Source organism: Pan troglodytes, chromosome 13, assembly GCF_028858775.2.
Source record: "Pan troglodytes isolate AG18354 chromosome 13, NHGRI_mPanTro3-v2.0_pri, whole genome shotgun sequence".
Lineage (NCBI taxonomy): Eukaryota > Metazoa > Chordata > Mammalia > Primates > Hominidae > Pan > Pan troglodytes.
In genome coordinates this window covers 142,765,596-142,785,214 of record NC_072411.2, presented here as the reverse complement: position 1 = coordinate 142,785,214, position 19,619 = coordinate 142,765,596, and the positions used below count along the sequence as shown (strand labels likewise).

Sequence of the window (19,619 nt, the reverse complement as noted above, 5' to 3'; positions counted from 1 at the left end):
AATGTATGCAAACAAATACATTGCCATGAATTAAAAATATTTGCATAGTTTCCAAATTCTGGAGAAGTCAGGGAGACAGAGAAAAAAGCTACAAATTCTGTTTGCAAGAGTATATACTCTACTCAATTTTTAATGGATATAAACAGCTTAAAAGAGAAAAGCTTTCCAGACTCCAAAAAATGAAACAAAAAGAAACAGCAGTGTTTCAAAAAGAAGCCATAAACAATTATTTCAGTCCTCCGTTACTTCAGTCCATGCAGTCACCTCCTGCTCTGCTTCATACTGGGTTAGCAGTCATACCGGGTTAACACCAGCTTTTTAGTTAGAGTCCTGGAAGTTTCCTCTCTAATCCAATGGCACAATCTCGAAAGTTATCAGAAACATGCATTCAATAGTCCTTTCCATGAACTCCCCCAAAGAAGTAAGCCCTGGATGGTAGCTGATTGTAAGTCACTTTGTGAAAAGAAAACAAAACAATAATTGTGGATGACAAAAGTTTTAGGACAGCCATAGTTAAAGACACAGTTGACAAGGAAATTTGGTTATTTCTGTGTCAGACAACAATTTAACAATAATTATGATAACCACTGGCAACATATATGAAGACAGATCAGAATTTCAGGAATATCATGCAATCCTGGAACACATAGAAACAACGTATTTGTATACATATAACCTAGAGAAGGTTAAACACCACTTTGCATTTGACAATACTTTCTGTAAAATTCTAACATGCCAAATAAGCCTAATATGTCTCTCTTGGACTTTAGGGACCCAATACCCCCCAAAAAGGTAGTTTGGGGTAAAGAAGACTGAATTTAAAACTTGAAATTTTGCTTTTGGAGTTTGTCATATATCAAAGGTTAAAGACACTTGATATTATAAAACAGGTTCACAGGTCACTATACAATTGCCAATCCTTTAGCCAAAATAATTCAAATATTACAAAAAAAAAAACCCCACAAAAACCTTTACTCTTTGATTGGAGAATCAGTTTCCCAAACAATAAGACCTAATAAAGACAGCATGAGGCCAACTGAATCTGTCCCTCCTTATTTTTCCCTGCAGTTTACTCAAAAGGGAAACAAAAATATTTTATTATTGCCTGTAATCCCAGCACTTTGGGAGGCTGAGGTGGGCAGATCAAGAGGTCAGGAGATAGAGACCATCCTGGCTAACACGGTGAAACCCTGTCTCTACTAAAAATACAAAAAAAAAACATTAGCTGGGCGTGGTGGCGGGTGCCTGTAGTCCCAGCTACTCGGGAGGCTGAGGCAGGAGAATGGTGTGAACCTGGGAGGAGGAGCTTGCAGTGAGTCGAGATTGTGCCACTGCACTCCAGCCTGGGCAATGGTGTGAGACTGAGTCTCAAAAAAAATTATCTTTTATTAATGTTCTACAAAAATTTTGTTGAAAAGAGAAAAACAAATTTTACCCTTGTATTATGAATGTTAAAGCTAATTTTAATAAAACCTTGTAAACGAGTCTATTTTAGTCAGTTTAAACATCATAAGGTAAGACTTCCATAAAACGTTTATAACCTTTTACAGTTTTCTTTTTCTTTTTTTTTGAGACTGAGTCTCGCTCTGTTGCCCAAGCTGGAGTGCAGTGGCAAAATCTCAGCTCACTGCAGCCTCCGCCTCCTGGGTTCAAGTGATTTTCCTGCCCCAGCCTCCTGAGTAGCTGGGATTACAGGCGCCTGCCGCCACACCCAGCTAATTTTTGTATTTTTAGTAGAGGCGAGGTTTCACCATGTTGGCTAGGCTGGTCTTGAACTCCTGACCTAGTGATCCGCCCACCTTGGCCTCCCAAAGTGCTGGGATCACAGGTGTGAGATACCGCGTCCAGCCAACAATTTTCTATTAAAGAGCAAATCAGATCTTGAAGAAAACCCTATTATTTTGACACTGCGGCCCAGACACTGGCCTTGTAACCATGTACTTTTGATATTAATGTTTAATTTATAGAAAAACTCTGAACTAGTTTTATCCCTCAGAATTGCCCCTTGCAATCTCATGTGCTCACCTCTTTTACGATCGTCTCTGGGCCTAGAGGGATTGAATAGTTTTAACTTCTGGCCCTGTCTCTCACAAGAGCAGTTCATCTTGATTGACACCTTCTGCCAGGTCTGAAGACCAGCAAGAGCAGAACGTCAGCACTGTGGCAGACACAAGTCCCAGTGCCCATGCCCATGCATGCCCATCCACTGGTAACCCAGGGAGATGGCTGGGGCATCTGAGGCAGAGGGCAGGGCAGGTTCCAGGCAGCTGCTGACTCCCAGGAGGAATGGGACTCTCGGGGTTGCCTCCCTCCACCATGCTACGCAGTTGTGGCTTCAAGTCCCACTCTAACTGCCAGTCTCACCTGGACCTGGCAGTATTCCAGGGGTTTCTTTGCTCTTCAATGCATTTTGCACCTTGCAGCTTCCTCTTGGATTCTTTCTGTGCTCTCTGCAGAGTGTCATTGGACATCCTCATGGAGAGGATCCGTGGTGGGAAACTGAGCCCTCATGTTACTGAAAATGTCAGCATGTTACCCTCTTGATTGAATAATAGATTAGCTAGATACAGAATTCTGGGTTCCAAACTGTTTTCCCTTAGACCGTGGAAGGTCCTGTCTCACTGTCTTCTGTCCTTCTGGGACTCGTGGGACTTAATGAGAAGTGTGATGCCCCCCTGCCTCCTGTGTCTATGTAAGGGTTAATTCCCTCCCTCCTTATTAAGTCACCTTAGCACTGGGTCAGAGCTGTGGGTCTGTGAAGTTTTCTTGCATTATTTCTCTAGTATTTCTCTCTATTGTGCTCTCCCTACTGGCCTGGAGCTCCTACCTGAGAGACGTTAGAACCCCAGCTCTCTCTCTCATGTCCCCTGATTTTGTTTTGGAGTGCTTTATATGTCTTTGTGCTTCTGCTGTTTTGGGGAATTTCCTCAGCTTAATCATTTCCTGATTCACCCCTCAGCTGGGTTGGTTCTGTTATTAGCTCAGTTGTTGCTGTTGCTGCTGCTGTTTTAGGGGTGACATAACACGTAAGGAGGGTGTGGCCTCCGGCTGACTGTCGTAGATGCATGGCCCTGTGCGCCTCCTGGTGGCCTGGGCTGTGGTTACCATGGAGCAGCGGGCTGCCCATTCTCCACTTGCCTGCTTGGGTCTGCGTCCCTCTGGGGTCAGTAGATTGTCGCCTGCAGCACCGGCCTCCCCACCATCAGGCGATGCCTGCATTATATTCTCTTTTCTCTCCTCTCACTGCATGCCTCTGCTGGGTGTGGACGCTGCTGGCCCTGGTCATGCTTGAGGCTGTGGGTGTTGGGCTGTGTGGAGGTCCCAGGGGCTGCTGTCAAGCTGGGAGAGTACTGCTCCTCCTGGGAGTCAGCAGCTGCCTGGAACCTGCCCTGCCCTCCGCCTCAGGTGCCATGTCCCTTGGTCACTGGTGGATGGGCATGCATGGGCACACCCGGCTGCTCTCCCCAAGTTCCTGTGGCTGGTCCTCATGCTGGTGGCTCTTCCCACCATCCAGGCTCACCTGTCTCCCTCTCAGGGGTCCCTCCTGGGTTCTTTTCTCTTTCCTGTTGGAGCGAGGCTGGTCTTTAAGGGACTGGGGAGCATCTCTTGACCCAAAGCCCACTGTCCATTCTCAGCCGGGCTCTCCCTTAGGACGGCAGGGCTGCCTCCAGAGGCCAGGGCCCCTGTGAACACCTCTGCGTCACTGCTGCACAGCGGTGGCCTCTATGGATGCTGTCAGCTGATGGCTGGGGACACTGTGAGTGGAGAATGGACAGGTCAGGGGCTGGAGTCGGGAGGCCACTCAGGAGCTGCATGGCTGTTAATGTGGTGGGCCTGGCAGGGCAGGGAGGGGCTTTTCTTAGAGGAAGTTGTGGACAGTGGCTTAAAATCACACTGGTTCAGGGTGGGCCTTCCTATCTGTGGCCCTGGCAGACAGAGGCATATTAGGCATTGGAAGCAACATGTATGTCTTGCTCAGCGTGTTGGGAGCTTTGCCCATACTGCCTTCAGGGACCAGTAGCCTGCACGTTGTGGGGCAGGTGAGGCTGAGAATGGTGCCCTTGGAGTCTCAGCCATTTCCCTGGCATTTGGGTCCCTCAGGTACCTCACCTGTCTCTCCCTACGAGCATGTGCCTCACTGCCCGCCCCGGTGTTTCCTCTGCAGCTGCGCACCCTGACACCACTCCACATTGCTGCCGCCCTTCCTGGGGAGGAGGGGGTACAGATTGTGGAGCTGCTGTTGCATGCCATCACCGATGTGGACGCCAAGGCATCCGACGAGGACACTTACAAGCCCGGCAAGGTGTGTGCCTCGCGACCTGGGTAGGGGTATGGGGCCTTGGCCAGGTGTGCCTGGATGGATTCACACACTCTGCCTAGCCTGTGCTTGCCGAGCATGATGGACCTCCTGGCTTGGGGCCCGGGCAGTGGAGATCCTGCACAGAAACAACCCGTCCAGATGAGAACCTTAGCCAGTGGGCTTGTTTTGATATCAAGAGGCAAAAATGGTTGATTGAAATGAGTTAAGAACTTGATTATTCAGGCAGTCCACAGGGCATGGGGGTCCCCATGCGGACATTTTGCAGGTAACTCCATCTCACGCCTTTCCGAAGGTTCATAATTGCAGACAGAGGCCAGTTCCATGTCCCCAGGGCCTCCTCCAGGCCGAAGCCATCCTGTCCCACCAGGCCCTGCCAAGCTCCAAAAGACCCCCAGTCATGGGCCGCGAGGCCATGTCTTCCTTCCTCCACAAGGGGTTGAGCCCCTTGAGGGCAGGAGCTCTGAGGCTTTCAGTCGCCAGCACACAGCAGGAGCCACTGAGCGCACGAACATGCTGGACGTGGTGTGCGCAGCTCACCCACCGCGTGGGGGACCTGGGAGGGGAGGGCACAGAATGGCTCTGACCCCTGTGGATGTTGGGGTGTCTCAGAGACAGGCATGCAGGGGAGAGGCTTGAACAAAGTCAGGCATCCACCTTCAAGAGGGTTTCGCAGGGTGAGACTCCAGACCTGCAGGCTGGGGAGGAAGCTCCCTTGCTCCGTTTGCCTTCCCGTGGGCACACGGCAGGTCCGTGGGCGCTGGCGGAGCCCTCCGTTTTACACAGCTGGACCTGCTGCCCTCAAGTCTGAAGCTCAGCAACGAGCCAGGCCCTCCTCAAGCCTACTACAGCACGGACACAGCCCTCCCCGAGGAGGGGGGCAGGACGGCTCTGCACGTGGCCTGCGAGCGGGAGGACGACAACAAGGTGAGGGCAGCCAGGGCCTGGCGGGGGCACAGGGCTGCCCAGCGGTGGGGCCACCTTCCAGGGCCTTGTGCCCCCGGAAGCATGTGTTCTCATGCTGAGTCTTAGGCAGAAGCCAGGGAGCTTGGAAGGATGGGGAGGGAAGCAAGGCAAGGCGGGAGGACGGGATTTCCCACTCACACGCACACACGCACGCCTGCGCACGGGGCCTGGGTGGCGGCATGAAGTCTACTTCTTACCACAGGGCCTGGTCAGACGTGTTTGGGAGCCTCTGGCCTGGGCTGTGACCGTCTGGTGCTGCTGACCCTCCTCTGTCATCCTCATGTGTCTCTGACTCAGGACCCCAGGGTTGGTCTTATCTTCCAGAGCCCTGGGTGGTGCCCCGCTGGCCCTGTGGCCGCTGCCTCCTGCCTGCCTCGGGGGTTAATTCCTACCAAATTGGGTGTGGGAACCACTCCGAGGATGCCCAGCGGCTGGGGTGGATGCGGGGAAACTGAGGCCAAGTCTCAGCTTTGCCGTGTGGCAGCAGATGCAGCCCAAGCCAGTTGGCCACGGAGCACATGGCACACCGAGCCTCAGTTTACCCACTTACAAATGAAATTAATGATCCTGGGCCTTCAGCAAGGTGGTAACTTGTGTGGTCCTGACATGAGCGTGAGGATGAGTGTGCGGGAGTGCCATGTGTGCTAGTGGGCATGCGGGTGACACTGGGATGGGGATGGGCAGACAGGGAGGTGGGGAGGTGGGGGCACTGACAGGCCTCCCTGCTTCAGAACATCCCTGTCTGGTCAGAGCCTCCTTGGAGGGTAGGGAGAAGGAGCAGGTCTGTTGGGTCTTCTTGGGGCCAGGCGCTCTGCCCTGACTAGACCACCTGAAGGGTGGCAGGAACTCATGTTAGGAATGAACAGTGAGGCTCCAAGAAGGCGGCTGGTCAAGGCCCCCACCGTGAAGGACGAGGCCTGGGCAGTGAACACAGGGCTTTCTGTTCGCACACTTGTGTCCTGATGACAGATTGGGAAAGTTGTGGGGAAATAAAAGGAGACACTGAATGTGACACTATCATTGGGTACAGGACAGACTGGCAGGTGGAACTTCAGTGCTGCGGGCGTGACGGCTGCAGCAGTCCAGCCATCACATCTGTATCCCAGAAGGGAGGGGAAAGGGGTCCCTTTCCCAGGAGCCCCTCAGCAGACTTCTGTGGGCACCTTCTTGGCCTGGCCAGCAAGACTGCGGGAAAGGGGAGTGTGCATGGTGGTTGGGCCAGCCAGACACAGGGTCTGCCGCATCTGAGGGGCACAGTCCCAGCAGAGCACTGGGATAGGGAGCTGGGCCAGAGAAGAGTCCCTGCAGTGGGGGAGGAGGAGTTGCAGAGGTCAGGTCCTAGTGAACACTTCTGGGAGAAGAGGAGGAAGAGAAGGGAGCAGCTGAGGATTGCACAATGGGACGTTCTGACAGGGGAGCAAGGATGAGAGAATGAACAGGAAAACAGAGGGGTTCCCGGGGAGGAGTCAGGGAGGCGGGAAGGGCAGGGACGGGGGAGGAGGGCAGGAGGCAGGGAGGCAGGAAGGGCAAGGATGTGGGGAGAAGGGCAGGGAGGCAGGGAGGGCACGGACTGGGGAGGAGGGCAGGGAGGGCAAGGACTGGGGAGGAGGGCAGGGAGGGCACGGACTAGGGGAGGAGGGCAGGGAGGGCAAGGATGGGAAGGCAAGGGCAAGGAGGCAGGGAAGCAGGGGGACAGGGAGGCAGGGAGGGCAAGAATGGGGAAGGAGAGCAGGGAGATAGGAAGGGAGGACAGGGACCGGGGAGGAGGACAGGGAGGCACAAAGGGCAGGGACAGGGGAGGAGGCAGGGAGGCAGGGAGGGCATGGATGGGGGAGGAGGGCAGGGAGGCATGGACGGGGCTGCCCTCCTGGTGCAGAGAGTGCTCCACCAGCCGAGGGTGGGGCTCTTTACACTCAGGCCGTCCTCTACGATCACTGAGCCCTGGTGGAGGAGGTGCTTCTCCAGTCACACCTGCTGTATGCCAGGACCTGCCACGTGGTCATGTGGTCTGGACTGTCCCTTGTCCTCTGAAAACAAACTTTAAATCAACTTATGCATCAATGTCCTCCTACTTTTCATTTGGAAGTGATGAATGCTTAGAAAATATCTTCTCCATTTGAAGATCCATCCACCTCCCAACCCATTCACCTATCCATCTATGCATCCACAATTTTGAACACCTTGTGTCAGGCAAGGTAATGGTTGGCAGGAAGTAGCCGTTGAGTGACTACCTTGATTTCATGGCATTTAAATTAATGACTACCATCAGGTGCTGCTTATGGGTGGGGGTGCCTCTCTAACCTGTCATTTCTCCCCACCCAGTGTGCCAGGGACATAGTCCGGCTCCTTCTATCCCACGGAGCAAATCCTAACCTGCTGTGGAGTGGCCACTCCCCGCTCTCCCTGTCCATTGCCAGTGGGAATGAGCTGGTGAGCATGTTCTGTACCCACAGACCTGTGCACCTATGTGTTTCCATCTCCAGTGCCCACCCCACCAGTCCGTCATTGGGATTTGAAGTTGTTGGCCATTTATCCATCCATCCATCCATCCATCCATCCACCCATCCACTCACCCACCCATCTATCCACCCAACTACCCATTCACTCACTCTTCCACTCACCTGTCTACCCATCCACCCATTCTTCCATCCATCCATCCACCTGTCCACCCAACTTCTCATCCACTTATCCATCTACTCACCCATCCATCTACCCTCCACTCATCCATTCATCCATCCTTCCACCCAACTACCCACCCACTTATTCATCCTCTCATCCATCCATCTATACATCCATCCTTTTAACCAGTCACTCATGTATCAACCCAACTACCTATCCACTCAACCGTTCACCCATCCATTCATTCACCTATTCACCCATCCGTCTGTCCATCCATCCGTCCATCCATCCATCCATCCACCCACCCACCCACCCACCCACCTACCTAGACATCATCATCCTTCATTCACCCAGTTGGAAGGATCTACCATCCACCCATTCATTCGTTCATTCATCCATCTATCATTTAACTGTTATTTACTGAGCATCTGCTGCGTACCTGGCAGGCACCATTCTAGGCACTAGGTGTTGAATTAAACAGTCTCTGCTCTCAAGGATCTTATATTCTCATTGGAGGAGCCAGGCCATAAACTAGTATGTAACACAATTTCAGGAAATGACAAGTATTACGAAGAAAATAAAGCTTGGTGAGGGGATGGAGAATGACGGGAAGGCAGGCTACTTTAGCAGGGTGGCATGAAATGCTCCTCAGATGAGGTGACATTTCAGCAGAGGTCTGCAAAAGCTGACGGCATTCATAGAATTTGTGAAAGCTGACGTAGAATGGGGCTTCCAGGTGCTTCTGCAGAGGCCAGCATCTCTGCTCCCTGCTTTCTTCTCTCCTGCCTGGAGTCATCCATTCAATAAGTCATGTGGGGCCCCTGCTCAGGGCTAGGCCCTGTTAGAGGCAGGGGTGTGGAGGGAAGAGAGCTTTGTTCTGAGGGGCAGAAGCTTGTGAGAGCCAAACACTAAGGACCCGTGTCTGGCCACGGCTGTCCTTCTTCCTGGGTGGAATCTGAGCTGGTGGCTGGGCACACAGTAGGGAGAAGGGAGGTGTGCCTCTTTCTGTGCCTGGCCGAGTGGTCACAGTGACACTGGTGCCCCGGTGCAGAGGCAGATAGCCTGGGTACCAGGCAAATGTGCTCCTAACCCTGTGCTGGGACTGGCCCCTGGGCTTGGCTCTGTCTGGGGCTGAAGAGCAAGGTGGGAGCTGGGAACCACGCTGGAGAATCCCCATTTTGTCAGGGGACAGAGAAAGTGCTGGAACTGGCCCACCTGGGTGGAGTTCCAGCTCCTCCCTAACAGACCAGCCATGGGACCCCTCCCCGCCCAGCATCATCCTCTGTGGGACAGGCCAGCAGCGGGACCCACTGTGGGTAGGATCCATGGGAAGGGCCAGCGGTGGCCTCCGTGAAGCCCCTGCTTTCAGGGGTTAGTTCTGGAGTGGCCCAGCCCTGGGGCCTTCCCCTCTGTCAGGGGAAGTGACATGGTGGCCACTGATGAGACTGTCTGTGTATGTTCAGGTTGTGAAGGAGCTCCTGACCCAGGGAGCTGACCCCAACCTGCCCCTGACCAAAGGCTTGAGCAGTGCCCTGTGTGTTGCCTGTGACCTGACCTACGAGCACCAGAGGAACATGGACAGCAAGCTGGCCCTGGTGAGGGGCAGGAGGCTGGGGTGGCCCTGGTGAGGGGGTTTGAGGGTGGGGTGGCCCTGAGTGAGGGGTATAAGGGCTGGGTGGCCCTGAGTGAGGGGTGTGAGGGCTGGGTGGCCCTGATGAGCGGGGAGGGGAGTGGGTGGCCCTGGGTGAGGGGTATAAGGGCTGGGTGGCCCTGGTGGTAGGGGTGTGAGGGCTGGGTAGCCCTGGTGAGGGGGGCGGGAGGTTGGGGTGGCCCTGGGTGGGGGGAGGGAGGAGTGTGAGGTGGGCTGGCCCTGAGCATGGGGAATGTGGGGTCTGGGGGTGGGGTCCTCATGGACTTCTCTGCCTGGCTGTCATTCCTGGTGGGCGGTGGGTCATTTGTTCTGTGTTCTCCAAGCCTTGGTGGTCTAAATAGTGGAGAAAGGACAAAATATTGTCGCTTTTAGTATTTTACAGGCCTTAAAAAATATGAAGTGGCAAATCCACTCAGCAGACCAGACAAAAAAGTTCCCTGAAGTTTGTCTCAGTGAAAACAGGATTCAGGATAGACATAGACCTCACCTTGGTCCAGCTGCACAATTCTGGCTTTCTCAGTGGTCCACGCAGCTGCTGGGCGGGGGTTTGGGGCATTGTCTCCTGGCCCACAGGGAGCGGCTTTCTTAGGTGGAAGCTCACACTCGGGAAATCCTGCCCGCGCTGGAGACACCTTCTGTCCTGAGCCCTAGGCACGTCCCTGGAGTGTCCCTCCCATGTGGCTCTGGGAAACTCTCAGTGGCTTCGGCTCAGGCAGGGCCTCCCTCTGTGCCCTACTGCCTGCTGCCCTCCGCCCATGCCAGCCCTTCCTGTGCCCGCTCTGGGCACCACCCACAACCTTGCTTTCCTCAATCCATCTTGGTACACACTTTGGTTCTTACCTGTCTGAGGGAGAAAAAGGGGGAAGGAGGAGGGGGGCGAGACTCAGGCGTCTGGAAGGGGGGGCGAGACTCAGGCATCTGGAAGGTTGTTTGATGTCACAAAAGGGTAGCTTTACTTAAAAGAACTGAGACTTATCTTGAGATGCTGTTTCCAGATCTGATTTTAAGGCTCCTGTCCTTCTTCCTAAGACCCTGTTCTGTCTGGATAGACTAAGTGAGGACGCAGAAGTCAGTTTTCCATAGGTGGCAGAGGATGGAATGAAACAGTGTGTGTGGGTAGTCGGCACCATTTCTGGACCTGGGGGCTGGGAGGGGCCCCCTAATGTTCTTTCAGAGCTTCATAGGGCCCAGGATTGATGACCAGTCTCTTGTTCATCTAAGTCTGAGTAAATAGAGAAAGGATGCGAGACGGGAGAGGCAGCTCAGGGGGCAGCGTTGTTGTGTGTGGACGCTGAATGTGCCTTGAACATACAGAATAGTGCTTCGTCCGGGGTTGGGGGCTCCCAGCGCCTCATCCGGGGTTAGAGGGCTTCCCAGTGACTTGTCCAGGGTTGGGGGCTCCCCAGCACCTCGTCCAGGGTTAGGGGGCTCCCCAGCGCCTCATCCAGGGTTAGGGGGCTCCCCAGCATGTTGTCCGGGGTTAGCAGGCTCCCCAGTGCCTCATCCGGGGTTAGGGAACCTGGTAGTGCTGCCAACCCTAACCATGCTGTCTGCTTCCACTAGATATTTAGGAAGGGGAAGGGCTCCTTTTTTTAAACCTCCCTTAAATGGTCTCATCTCTGACTGTTGTGTGCTGTGAGCTGATTCCTGGTCCTTTGCCGTGATCCTGGCCCTGACGCCTGCCTGGCTTTCTGGGGCATCCAGGTGATCCCTACACACCACGTATATTCTCACCCCAGACCTGAAATCAGCTGACTGGGCTTCGACTTCTTTATTTCATTACTGTTTGTTTATTTACTAATTTAATTCTTTTCAGACTCACAGAAAAGTTGAAAGCAGTACAAGGACACCCTGAGCCCTCACCTAGACTCACCACTTCTGAGTACCTGACCATGCCCCCAACTCTGGCCCTGTCTGTCTCTGTCTCCCCTGCCCTCCCCCTCAGCCAATGGACACGTTTCTCTTCAAGAGTCTGCTTTCAGTTCTTCTGGGAACTTGCCTGGAAGTGGGATGGCTGGGTCCTATGGTATAATCATTCTACGTTTAATTCTTTTTTTTTTTTTTGAGTCAGAGTCTCACTCTGTTGCCCAGGCTGGAGTGCAGAGGTGTGATCTCAGCTCATTGCAACCTCTGCCTCTCAGGTTCAAGCAATCCTCCTGCCTCACCCTTCCGAGTAGCTAGGATTACAGGTGTGCGCCACCACACCCGGCTGATTTTTATATTTTTAGTAGAGACGGGATTTCACTATGTTGGTCAGGCTGGTCTTGATATCCTGACCTCAGGTGATCCGCCTGCCTCGGCCTCCCAAAGTGCTGGGATTACAGGCCTGAGCCACCGCGCCTGGCCATACGTTTAATGTTTTGAAGAATCTCCATACTGTTTCCATGGCAGCTGCACTGTTTCATGTTCTCACCAACAGTGCACAGAGTTCCAGTCACTCCAGACTATCACCAAGACTTGTTATCTTCTGTTTTTTTGATAGTAGCCATCCTAATGGATGTGAGATGGTATTTTATTGTGTGTGTGTGTGTGTGTGTGTGTGTGTAACAGAGTCTCACTCTGTCGCCCAGGCAGGAGTGCAGTGATGTGATCTCTGCTCACTGCAACCTCTGCCTCCCGGGTTCAAGTGATTCTTGTTGGGATTACAGGCGCCCACCACCACACCCAGCCAATTTTTGTATTTTTAGTAGAGATGGGGTTTCGCCATGTTGGCCAGGCTGGTCTCGAACTCCTGGCCTCAAGCGATCCACCTGTCTTGGCCTCCCGAAGTGCTGGGATTACAGGCGTGAGTCACCGCACCTGGCCTTCTCATTGTGGTTTTGATTTGTATTTCCCTAATGATTAGTGATGTTGGACATCTTTTCATGTGCTTATTGGCCATTTATATATCTTATTTGGAGAAATGTCTATTCAACTCCTTTGGCAATTTTTGAATCTTTTTTTTTATTATTATTGAGTTTTAGGACATTTCTATCTATTCTAGATGTTAATCCCTTATCGGGTATGTAATTTATAAATATTTTGATATACAAAAGTTTTTAATTTTCATGAAGTCCAGCTTGTCTATTTTTTGTTTTGTTGCCTTTGCCTTTGGTGTCATAGCCAAGAAACGTCATGAAGCTTCTTCCTGTGTTTTCTTCTAAGAGTTTTATAGTTTCAGCTAGGACCTTTCACGAATACTTTTCCGTAGCCTCCTGGAGAATCTGGTGCTTTTCTCTATGATGCTTTCATGGGATCTGAGTCCAGAGAGTCCCTGAAACCCTAGGGGTGCCCTGGCTTGGGGGTATACGTAAACGATGGTGCTGCAGGACCCTTCTGCTAGAGGCCTGGGCTGCCTGGGTCCTGGCGAAGCCCCCATCTCCCACCACGTCTTGCTGTTCAGGCTGTGGCAGAACCTTGTTTCAGGGGCTCTTCCTCTGGGCACTCCTGTGGCTGCTGCAGCAGACCATAGCCTGGGTGGCTGAAGCCACAGAAGTGAGCTGGCTCTGGTCCTGGAGGATGGAGGCCGCGATCGAGGTGTTGCAGGGTTGCGACCCTGGTGCAGACCTCGCTGTGGCTTCTGGGGGCTTGATGGCCACCTCTGCCCTCCTCAGCTCATGGTGCTCTGCCTGCATGCATGTCTGTCTCTGCAGCCAAAAGTCCCTTCTTAAAAGACAGTGGTCATATTGGACCAGGTACCACCCTAAGGACCTCATGTTACTTTGATCGTCTGCAATGACCCTATGTCCAAATAAAGTCACGTTCACAGATCCCGGGGGTTAGGACTTCAACTTACCTTTTTAGGGGACCCAGGTGAACCCACCACACATGGCTTCGGCGTTTTCAGTCCTCTTCTCCTTTATCCTTGGCTGCTGTTCTTGGCCTCGGCCCATGGTGAGCTCGTGGGACGCACAGGCCTGAGGTGGAGCTCGTTCAGGGTCTGGGGTCACCAGGCCTCCTGAATATTCTCACACTAAACTTTCTAAAGATTGTCCCAGAAATGAACGCGTGAAGCTCGAACCTTGACCCTGGGCCCCCCTGACTCCCTGGGCCCCGCCATTTGGATGGCTGCAGCACCAGGCATGGGTTCCACATTTGTCTTTGAACGGCCAAGGAAGGGGCTGCCAGAACATGGGTTAGCAGTGTCTGGAGAAAAGCCACTGCAGAAAGGAGCTTTCATCAGCCAGGAGACCTTCAGAAAGTCCCCTCCAGGGGGACAAAATCATCTTCTCACGAACATTTCTAGCTCCTCTCACTGGGCAGCCTCTGCTGAGATATGGGGCCCCAAATTTCCCTAATTTGAGAGCAGAGCAAATCCCACTGAAGGATCCATGTTCAAGCCCACTGATCCTGAGAAACTCCTCAGAGACACACGCTGGGCTGGTCAGCCTCAGGCCGCCCCTTCCTCTTACCGGAAAGGTCCCAGCCTTCCCTCCCGGTGCTGTTCAGCAGGGTTTGTGGTCTCAGAGGCAGAGCCCCTCGGCAGGGCTGGTTTCTAGAGTGTGCTGATGCCGCTGGGGTCTAAAGAGGTGTGGAGGACAGGGCCACTGGAGAGGCGGGCTCTGGGGATGGAGTGGCCAGCTCATCCAGCTGCAGCCGAGGGCATGCCTGGGGAGCCTCAGCAGGGGGACGGGGTCATTGGGCTGTGGAGGTGGGGCAGGGTGCCTGGGGGTGTAGGGCGGGGGCAATGATGTCATAGTTCAGATGCGGGGGCTTGGGAGGTGAGGGTCTGGAGGAGAGCGTTGGTGAGTGAGGGGCAGAGGCAGTGATGTCATAGTTCAGATGTGGGGGCTTGGGAGGGGAGGGTCTGGAGGAGAGCGTTGGTGAGTGAATGGTATAGCACTGGGACAGCAAAGTGTATCTCAGTTCTCACCGTGGATGAGGTGGTCACTCCGGGCAGCCAGGGCCAGGGTGGGAAGACACTCCTGGTGAGCGACGGGCAGGTCAGCAGATGGGGAGGGGCTGTGGTGGGGGAGGAAGGGGTGAGGACATGGGACCTGGGGCGAGAAAGCCTCAGGCCAAAGCACACACTGCATACCCTGCTGGGGCTGGCTGTCCCCAGTGACTCCCAGGGGTTGGGGTCAGTGTGGAAGGGTCTGTGGAGACGTGGGAGCTGTGGGGATGCAGAGGTTCCCAGGAATGATGTTTGGGCAGAGGCTTTGCTGGGATGTTGGGCCAGAGGGGAGAAGGTGCCCAGCAGGGTGAGACTAAGAGGTGAATCCCAGGTGCTGCCGAGTAGCCAGTCCTGGGAGCCTGGGGGTGGGGTGGGGTAGGTGGCTGCATCACTGCCCTGGCAGAGCTGTCCAGAGAAGCCGTCCCGGTGCCAGGACTGAGTGAGGCCTGGGTGCCCTACGTAGACAAGACTTGGGGGGTGGGGGTGGGCTGGCAAGTCCCCCAGCAACATTGGGCAGGGAAAGGTCGATCCGTCGTCCACCACCTGTCCATCACCACACCCCTGTGGCAGCCTGTACCCAGCCCTCGCTTACCAACCATCTGCCCACCTTTTCCTGAAAAAGATTTGATGAGGTGGTGGGGCCTCAGAGGGATGTCCAGCAGGGAACCGACTCGTGGAACTTTTGGCAAGTTATCATGGCTTCTGCAGGAAGGAGAGTGAAGATGATGGGGGTCTCATGGGTGGATCTGGCTGGCTCCATCCTCAGGAGCAGTGGAAAGCAGCCTCCTCCTCTGCCTGGCGTAGGCCTTGCCTGGCCTCACTTGGCCTTGAGGAATCTGTATAAACTCCACCCATGCCCCCACGTGCCAGGGAGTCAGCCGTTCAGGCCAGGCTGGCCACTGGTGTTGGTGGCATTGGCCACTCCACCGTCCCGCACTGCGCCTGGTGCCATGCCCGAGGCGTTGTGCTCATGTGTTGCTGAGAATGCAGGGCTCCTGTGTTTGTGTGGAATGTGTGTTATGCATGTCACAGAGTGTGAGGATCTCACTGGAGGAGTCATGTATCCCTGATTTCTGGCCCTGCTTGCACTTGGCTAGCAAGGCACGCACGCACACAGCAGTGAGCCTTCCACAGATGATGGCCTGGTTTCCATCCACACACACAGGCTGCCCTGAGCCTGCCAGGCCCCCTGATAGAACTTGCCTCCTCCCATGTCAGGTGGGGCAGCCTCTTTAGATGATATTTGCTTTGGATGGGATTGTTGTACCTATTGAGCCAGAGACCATTGCTGTGGTATATTTGCCACAAGTCAGGCACACATGCACACAGGTGCATGCATTCACACATTTGTCAGGCATACTTGCACTCACTCACAAACACACATGCGTGCCCTTACTCATGCATGCACACACACTGGCCCCCACTCATGCACAGACACGCATGCACGCACACATACTGCACACCTACCCGCCTATGAACATGCATGCACATATCCACACACGCTCACCCACTAGCCCCACACATGCACACACACACACATATCCACACACCCACATACACGCAGGCACACTCACACCCAGCCACCCATGAACACACATACACATACCCATGCATGCACACACACTGGCCCCCCGCCCCACACACATCTACATACAAGCATACGCGTGCACTCGCTGTCTTGTTGAGCAACATGCTGCATGGCGTGTTGGGATCTGATGAAGAACAAGAGCTGCCTGGTGTCTGCCTCATGTCACTGACAGCCTGAGGGGAGCAGGACTGTAATGGATGTCACAGACTCTATTGATTCTATGATGCTGGGAGTCAGGTGCCAGGGAGGGCTCCCCGAGGCGTGGCCTAGCCTTGACTTCGCTGTGACATCATTAGGGCGAGGCTCAGCCCCAACTCCTTGTCCATGAGGTCAGCCCCGTCTCCGTCTCCCTCTCCCCATTTGTCTCATGGGCATTCCCGCACACTGCAAGGGTGGCCTTGGTGGGGACTGCAGGTGACCATGGCCCTTCTCAGGCGGTGCTTCCGCTGCTCCCAGTAGCCGGGGTGTCCTTGCGTGTTTGACCTGGTTCTGTTCTCCACAGATTGACCGACTCATCAGTCACGGGGCCGACATCCTGAAGCCTGTAATGCTCAGGCAGGGGGAAAAGGAGGCGGTGGGCACAGCCGTGGACTATGGCTACTTCAGATTCTTCCAGGTAGGTGGTGAGCCTCCCATGAGGAAGGAGGGGGAGTGTGGGTCACGTGCAGGGCCCCCGGCTGGGGCATTATCTTCTCTGGGGCAAAGCTGGGCTCAAGGTTCCTAGCGCCTCCCCCAGAGCAGCCCCTTGGCTGCAGAGGTGAACCCCCCAAAGTGCTGAGCTCGTGCCAGGTGCGGCTGTATGTGCTCCCAGCTTTGTGTGTCTGTCTGGGTTCGTCCTCAGTTATACATCACAAGAGCTGACAGGGGCCCTCGATCACCGAGAGTCACCCCAGCAGTGAGGGGCGGGCCCGGGACCCTGTGGTGACCCTGGTGCTGTGCCGCAGGACCGGAGGATTGCCCGCTGCCCCTTCCACACGCTGATGCCGGCAGAGCGCGAGACGTTCCTGGCGCGGAAGCAGCTCCTGGAGTACATGGGCTTGCAGCTACGGCAGGCTGTCTTTGCCAAGGAGAGCCAGTGGGACCCCACGTGGCTGTACCTGTGCAAGAGAGGTGAGCAGTGGGCCCTGCTCTGCTCTGCTCCACAGGGCGGGGTTCCGGCCTCGTGCCTGGGGCTGTGATCCCTGGAGATCTGGACCCCCTGGGGCTCTGGAGGGGCCTTCCTGGGGCTGGGCTCGTCGGCTTGGCCCCTTTGTGTCCCATCGTCCAAGGAGCTCGTGCAGGAGAGACTGAGAAGTGGGGTCTGGACTGGGGAGATGTCCCTGGGAAGAGGAGTTGGTGGCCTAGGGCCAGGGCCCAGGTCAGAGGGGCCCCATGCCCAGGAGAGAACTAGGCACTGCTGCGGGAGCCCTGTCAGGAGTGCCAGTCTATCCGGCACAGGGACTGTGGGCCCGAGGCCTGGGGTGCTGCTCCCCTGCATGGTCACACCCCTACAGGGTGCGTCCTGCACACCCCTACATGTCCCCAGCTCCCCACATGCACCCACTCCACAAACGCAGTACCTACTGACATCTACTCCCCCATGTACCCACACCCACGTACTCAACCCCACCCACCTAGTCACTCCCACATACCCACCTCCCACCCACCTGGTCACCCCCACCCCCACATACTCACTCCCTACCCCCACATCCCCACCCACCTACTCACCCCCACCCCCACATACCCCCTCATGTTCCCACCCTCACATTTACCTACTCTTGTCTACCTCGCACACACAGACCCACTTACACATCCACACACACTGATACCCACACCCATCCTCTCCTCACATAAAAACCTGTCACGTGTTAACACGTGTGCGCACACACACACCGGAACCTGCTGATCCCGCCCCCACACCGAGTCCTCAGCATGCAGTAGCCTCCTGCAGCCCCACACAGTCCCCCACTGAGCAACACCCCAGGTGCCTTCCCAGCACACAGTGCTCCGCCCCACACACTTCCACGTGCTGTTAGTCCGTTTGCGTTGCTGTAAAGGAACACCTGAGACTGGGTAATTAGAAAAGAGGTTTAATAGGCTTGTGGTTCTGCAGGCTGCACAGGAAGTGCGGTACCAGCATCTGCTTCTGGAGAGACCTCAGGGAGCTTCCACTCCCAGTGGAGGGCGAAGGGGAGCCTGTCCATCACATGGCAAGAGAGAGAGGGAGAGAGAGAAGGCGGGGGTGTCCCAGGCTCTTCTAAACCCCCAGCTCTCATGTGAACTAACTGAGAACTCACTCGTCCCCAAGGGGATGGCACTAAGCTACTCATGAGGGATCCATCCCCACGATCTAGTCACCTCCTACCAGGCCCCACCTCCCACAGGGGGGCCCACAGTTCAACATGAGATTTGGAGGGGACACACATCCAAACTACATGGCATGCTTATGTCCCCACAAATATTTAGCAGCCACAGGCCCACCCACACGCTTGCACACTCCTCAGGACACACGCCCTGAAACCCTCAGCTCCACCCCCACAGCCGCCCGCACACCCCCCTCAGCTCCACCCCCACAGCTGTCTGCACACCTACCCACACACGTGCCTGTCCCCACCCACACAGCACACTGCTTCCCCGCATCCCACCCAACCACAATCTGCATACATCTCCACACACATACGGACACCCCACACCCACCTCCCAAACTCACTTATGTGCCGTCACACATGTGCCCACCCATGCATTAACCCCCCCCACCCCCAACACCTGCCCCATCCAACCCCAGCCCTCACCAACTCATCCACTGCCACCCATGCCTTACACATGCACACAGCCACAAGCCACTCCCATATGTCCCCCCCAACACACACATACTAACCTCCCCTCGACACAAACATAAACCTCCCCACCTGGCTCGCCCACCAGCACACATGAACGCACCTTTGCTGAGGCTACTTCCTGGCCAGGGTTCCTGCAAGGTGAGGCCTCCATTTGTGTAGAGCCCCACTTGGGGGATACAGGCTCTGCCTTGGGCATGACACCCCTGAGGATACTGGGGTTCCAATCAGGCTTGTACTGGCCCATGAGCGGAGGACCAGGCAGGGAGAGGCAGACCCACGTCTACTGCCTCCTCCTTTCCATCAGAGACTAGGTCCTAAAACGGAGGTGTCACTTATGGAGAAGTATCCCATTGTCCCGACCCCCAGCTCCACAGCCTTGGCTCAGTGATTTTGCCCAGGGGAGAGACACACCATAAAACAGTGAGCTTCACACCTCATCACAAAGAAACCGATTTCATTTTTAACAGAGCAAAGACAGTTTCAAGCCTAATGTTGAGAGGCATTTGGAAGGAGATTGGTAAATTCGCTGGAGTAACAGACTAAACTACAGAATGGCTAATTGCTAGAGAAAACTAAGAAAAGAGAGACAGGAGAAGCCTTCCTGTGGTCATAACAAGTCTCACACACCCCAAGGACTGATCTAAAGAGCACACAGCATACAAAGAAACATTTATTCAATAAAATCTTTTAAAATTCAGTAAGAACAGAGAATGTCTGTGGTATTAAACCAAGGTCTACCTTCCTTTTCACCCTCCCAGCTCAGGGAGGCAGAAACTCTATTCCAG

At 54.7% G+C, this 19,619-nt stretch overlaps 1 protein-coding gene across 50 annotated transcripts in view; it reads left to right on the top strand.

Moving 5' to 3' along the window:
* ANKMY1 (ankyrin repeat and MYND domain containing 1) overlaps positions 1 to 19,619 on the top strand; it is a 95,545-nt gene that overhangs the window by 46,901 nt on the left and 29,025 nt on the right. For 21 of the 50 annotated variants that reach the window (XR_010149970.1, XM_063790979.1, XM_054679649.2 and 18 more), the window contains 6 exons: positions 4,166 to 4,303; positions 5,105 to 5,245; positions 7,607 to 7,714; positions 9,367 to 9,498; positions 16,518 to 16,631; positions 16,960 to 17,125. Coding sequence is in view for 48 of the 50 variants with exons in the window: in XM_063790979.1 (XP_063647049.1) it covers positions 4,166 to 4,303; positions 5,105 to 5,245; positions 7,607 to 7,714; positions 9,367 to 9,498; positions 16,518 to 16,631; positions 16,960 to 17,125 (799 nt within the window). In the remaining 2 variants the exon portion in view is untranslated. Of the gene's footprint in view, positions 1 to 4,165; positions 4,304 to 5,104; positions 5,246 to 7,606; positions 7,715 to 9,366; positions 9,499 to 16,517; positions 16,632 to 16,959; positions 17,126 to 19,301; positions 19,532 to 19,619 lie in introns of those variants that run through there. The other 29 variants (XR_010149971.1, XM_063790973.1, XM_054679652.2 and 26 more) reach the window with 3 other exon arrangements.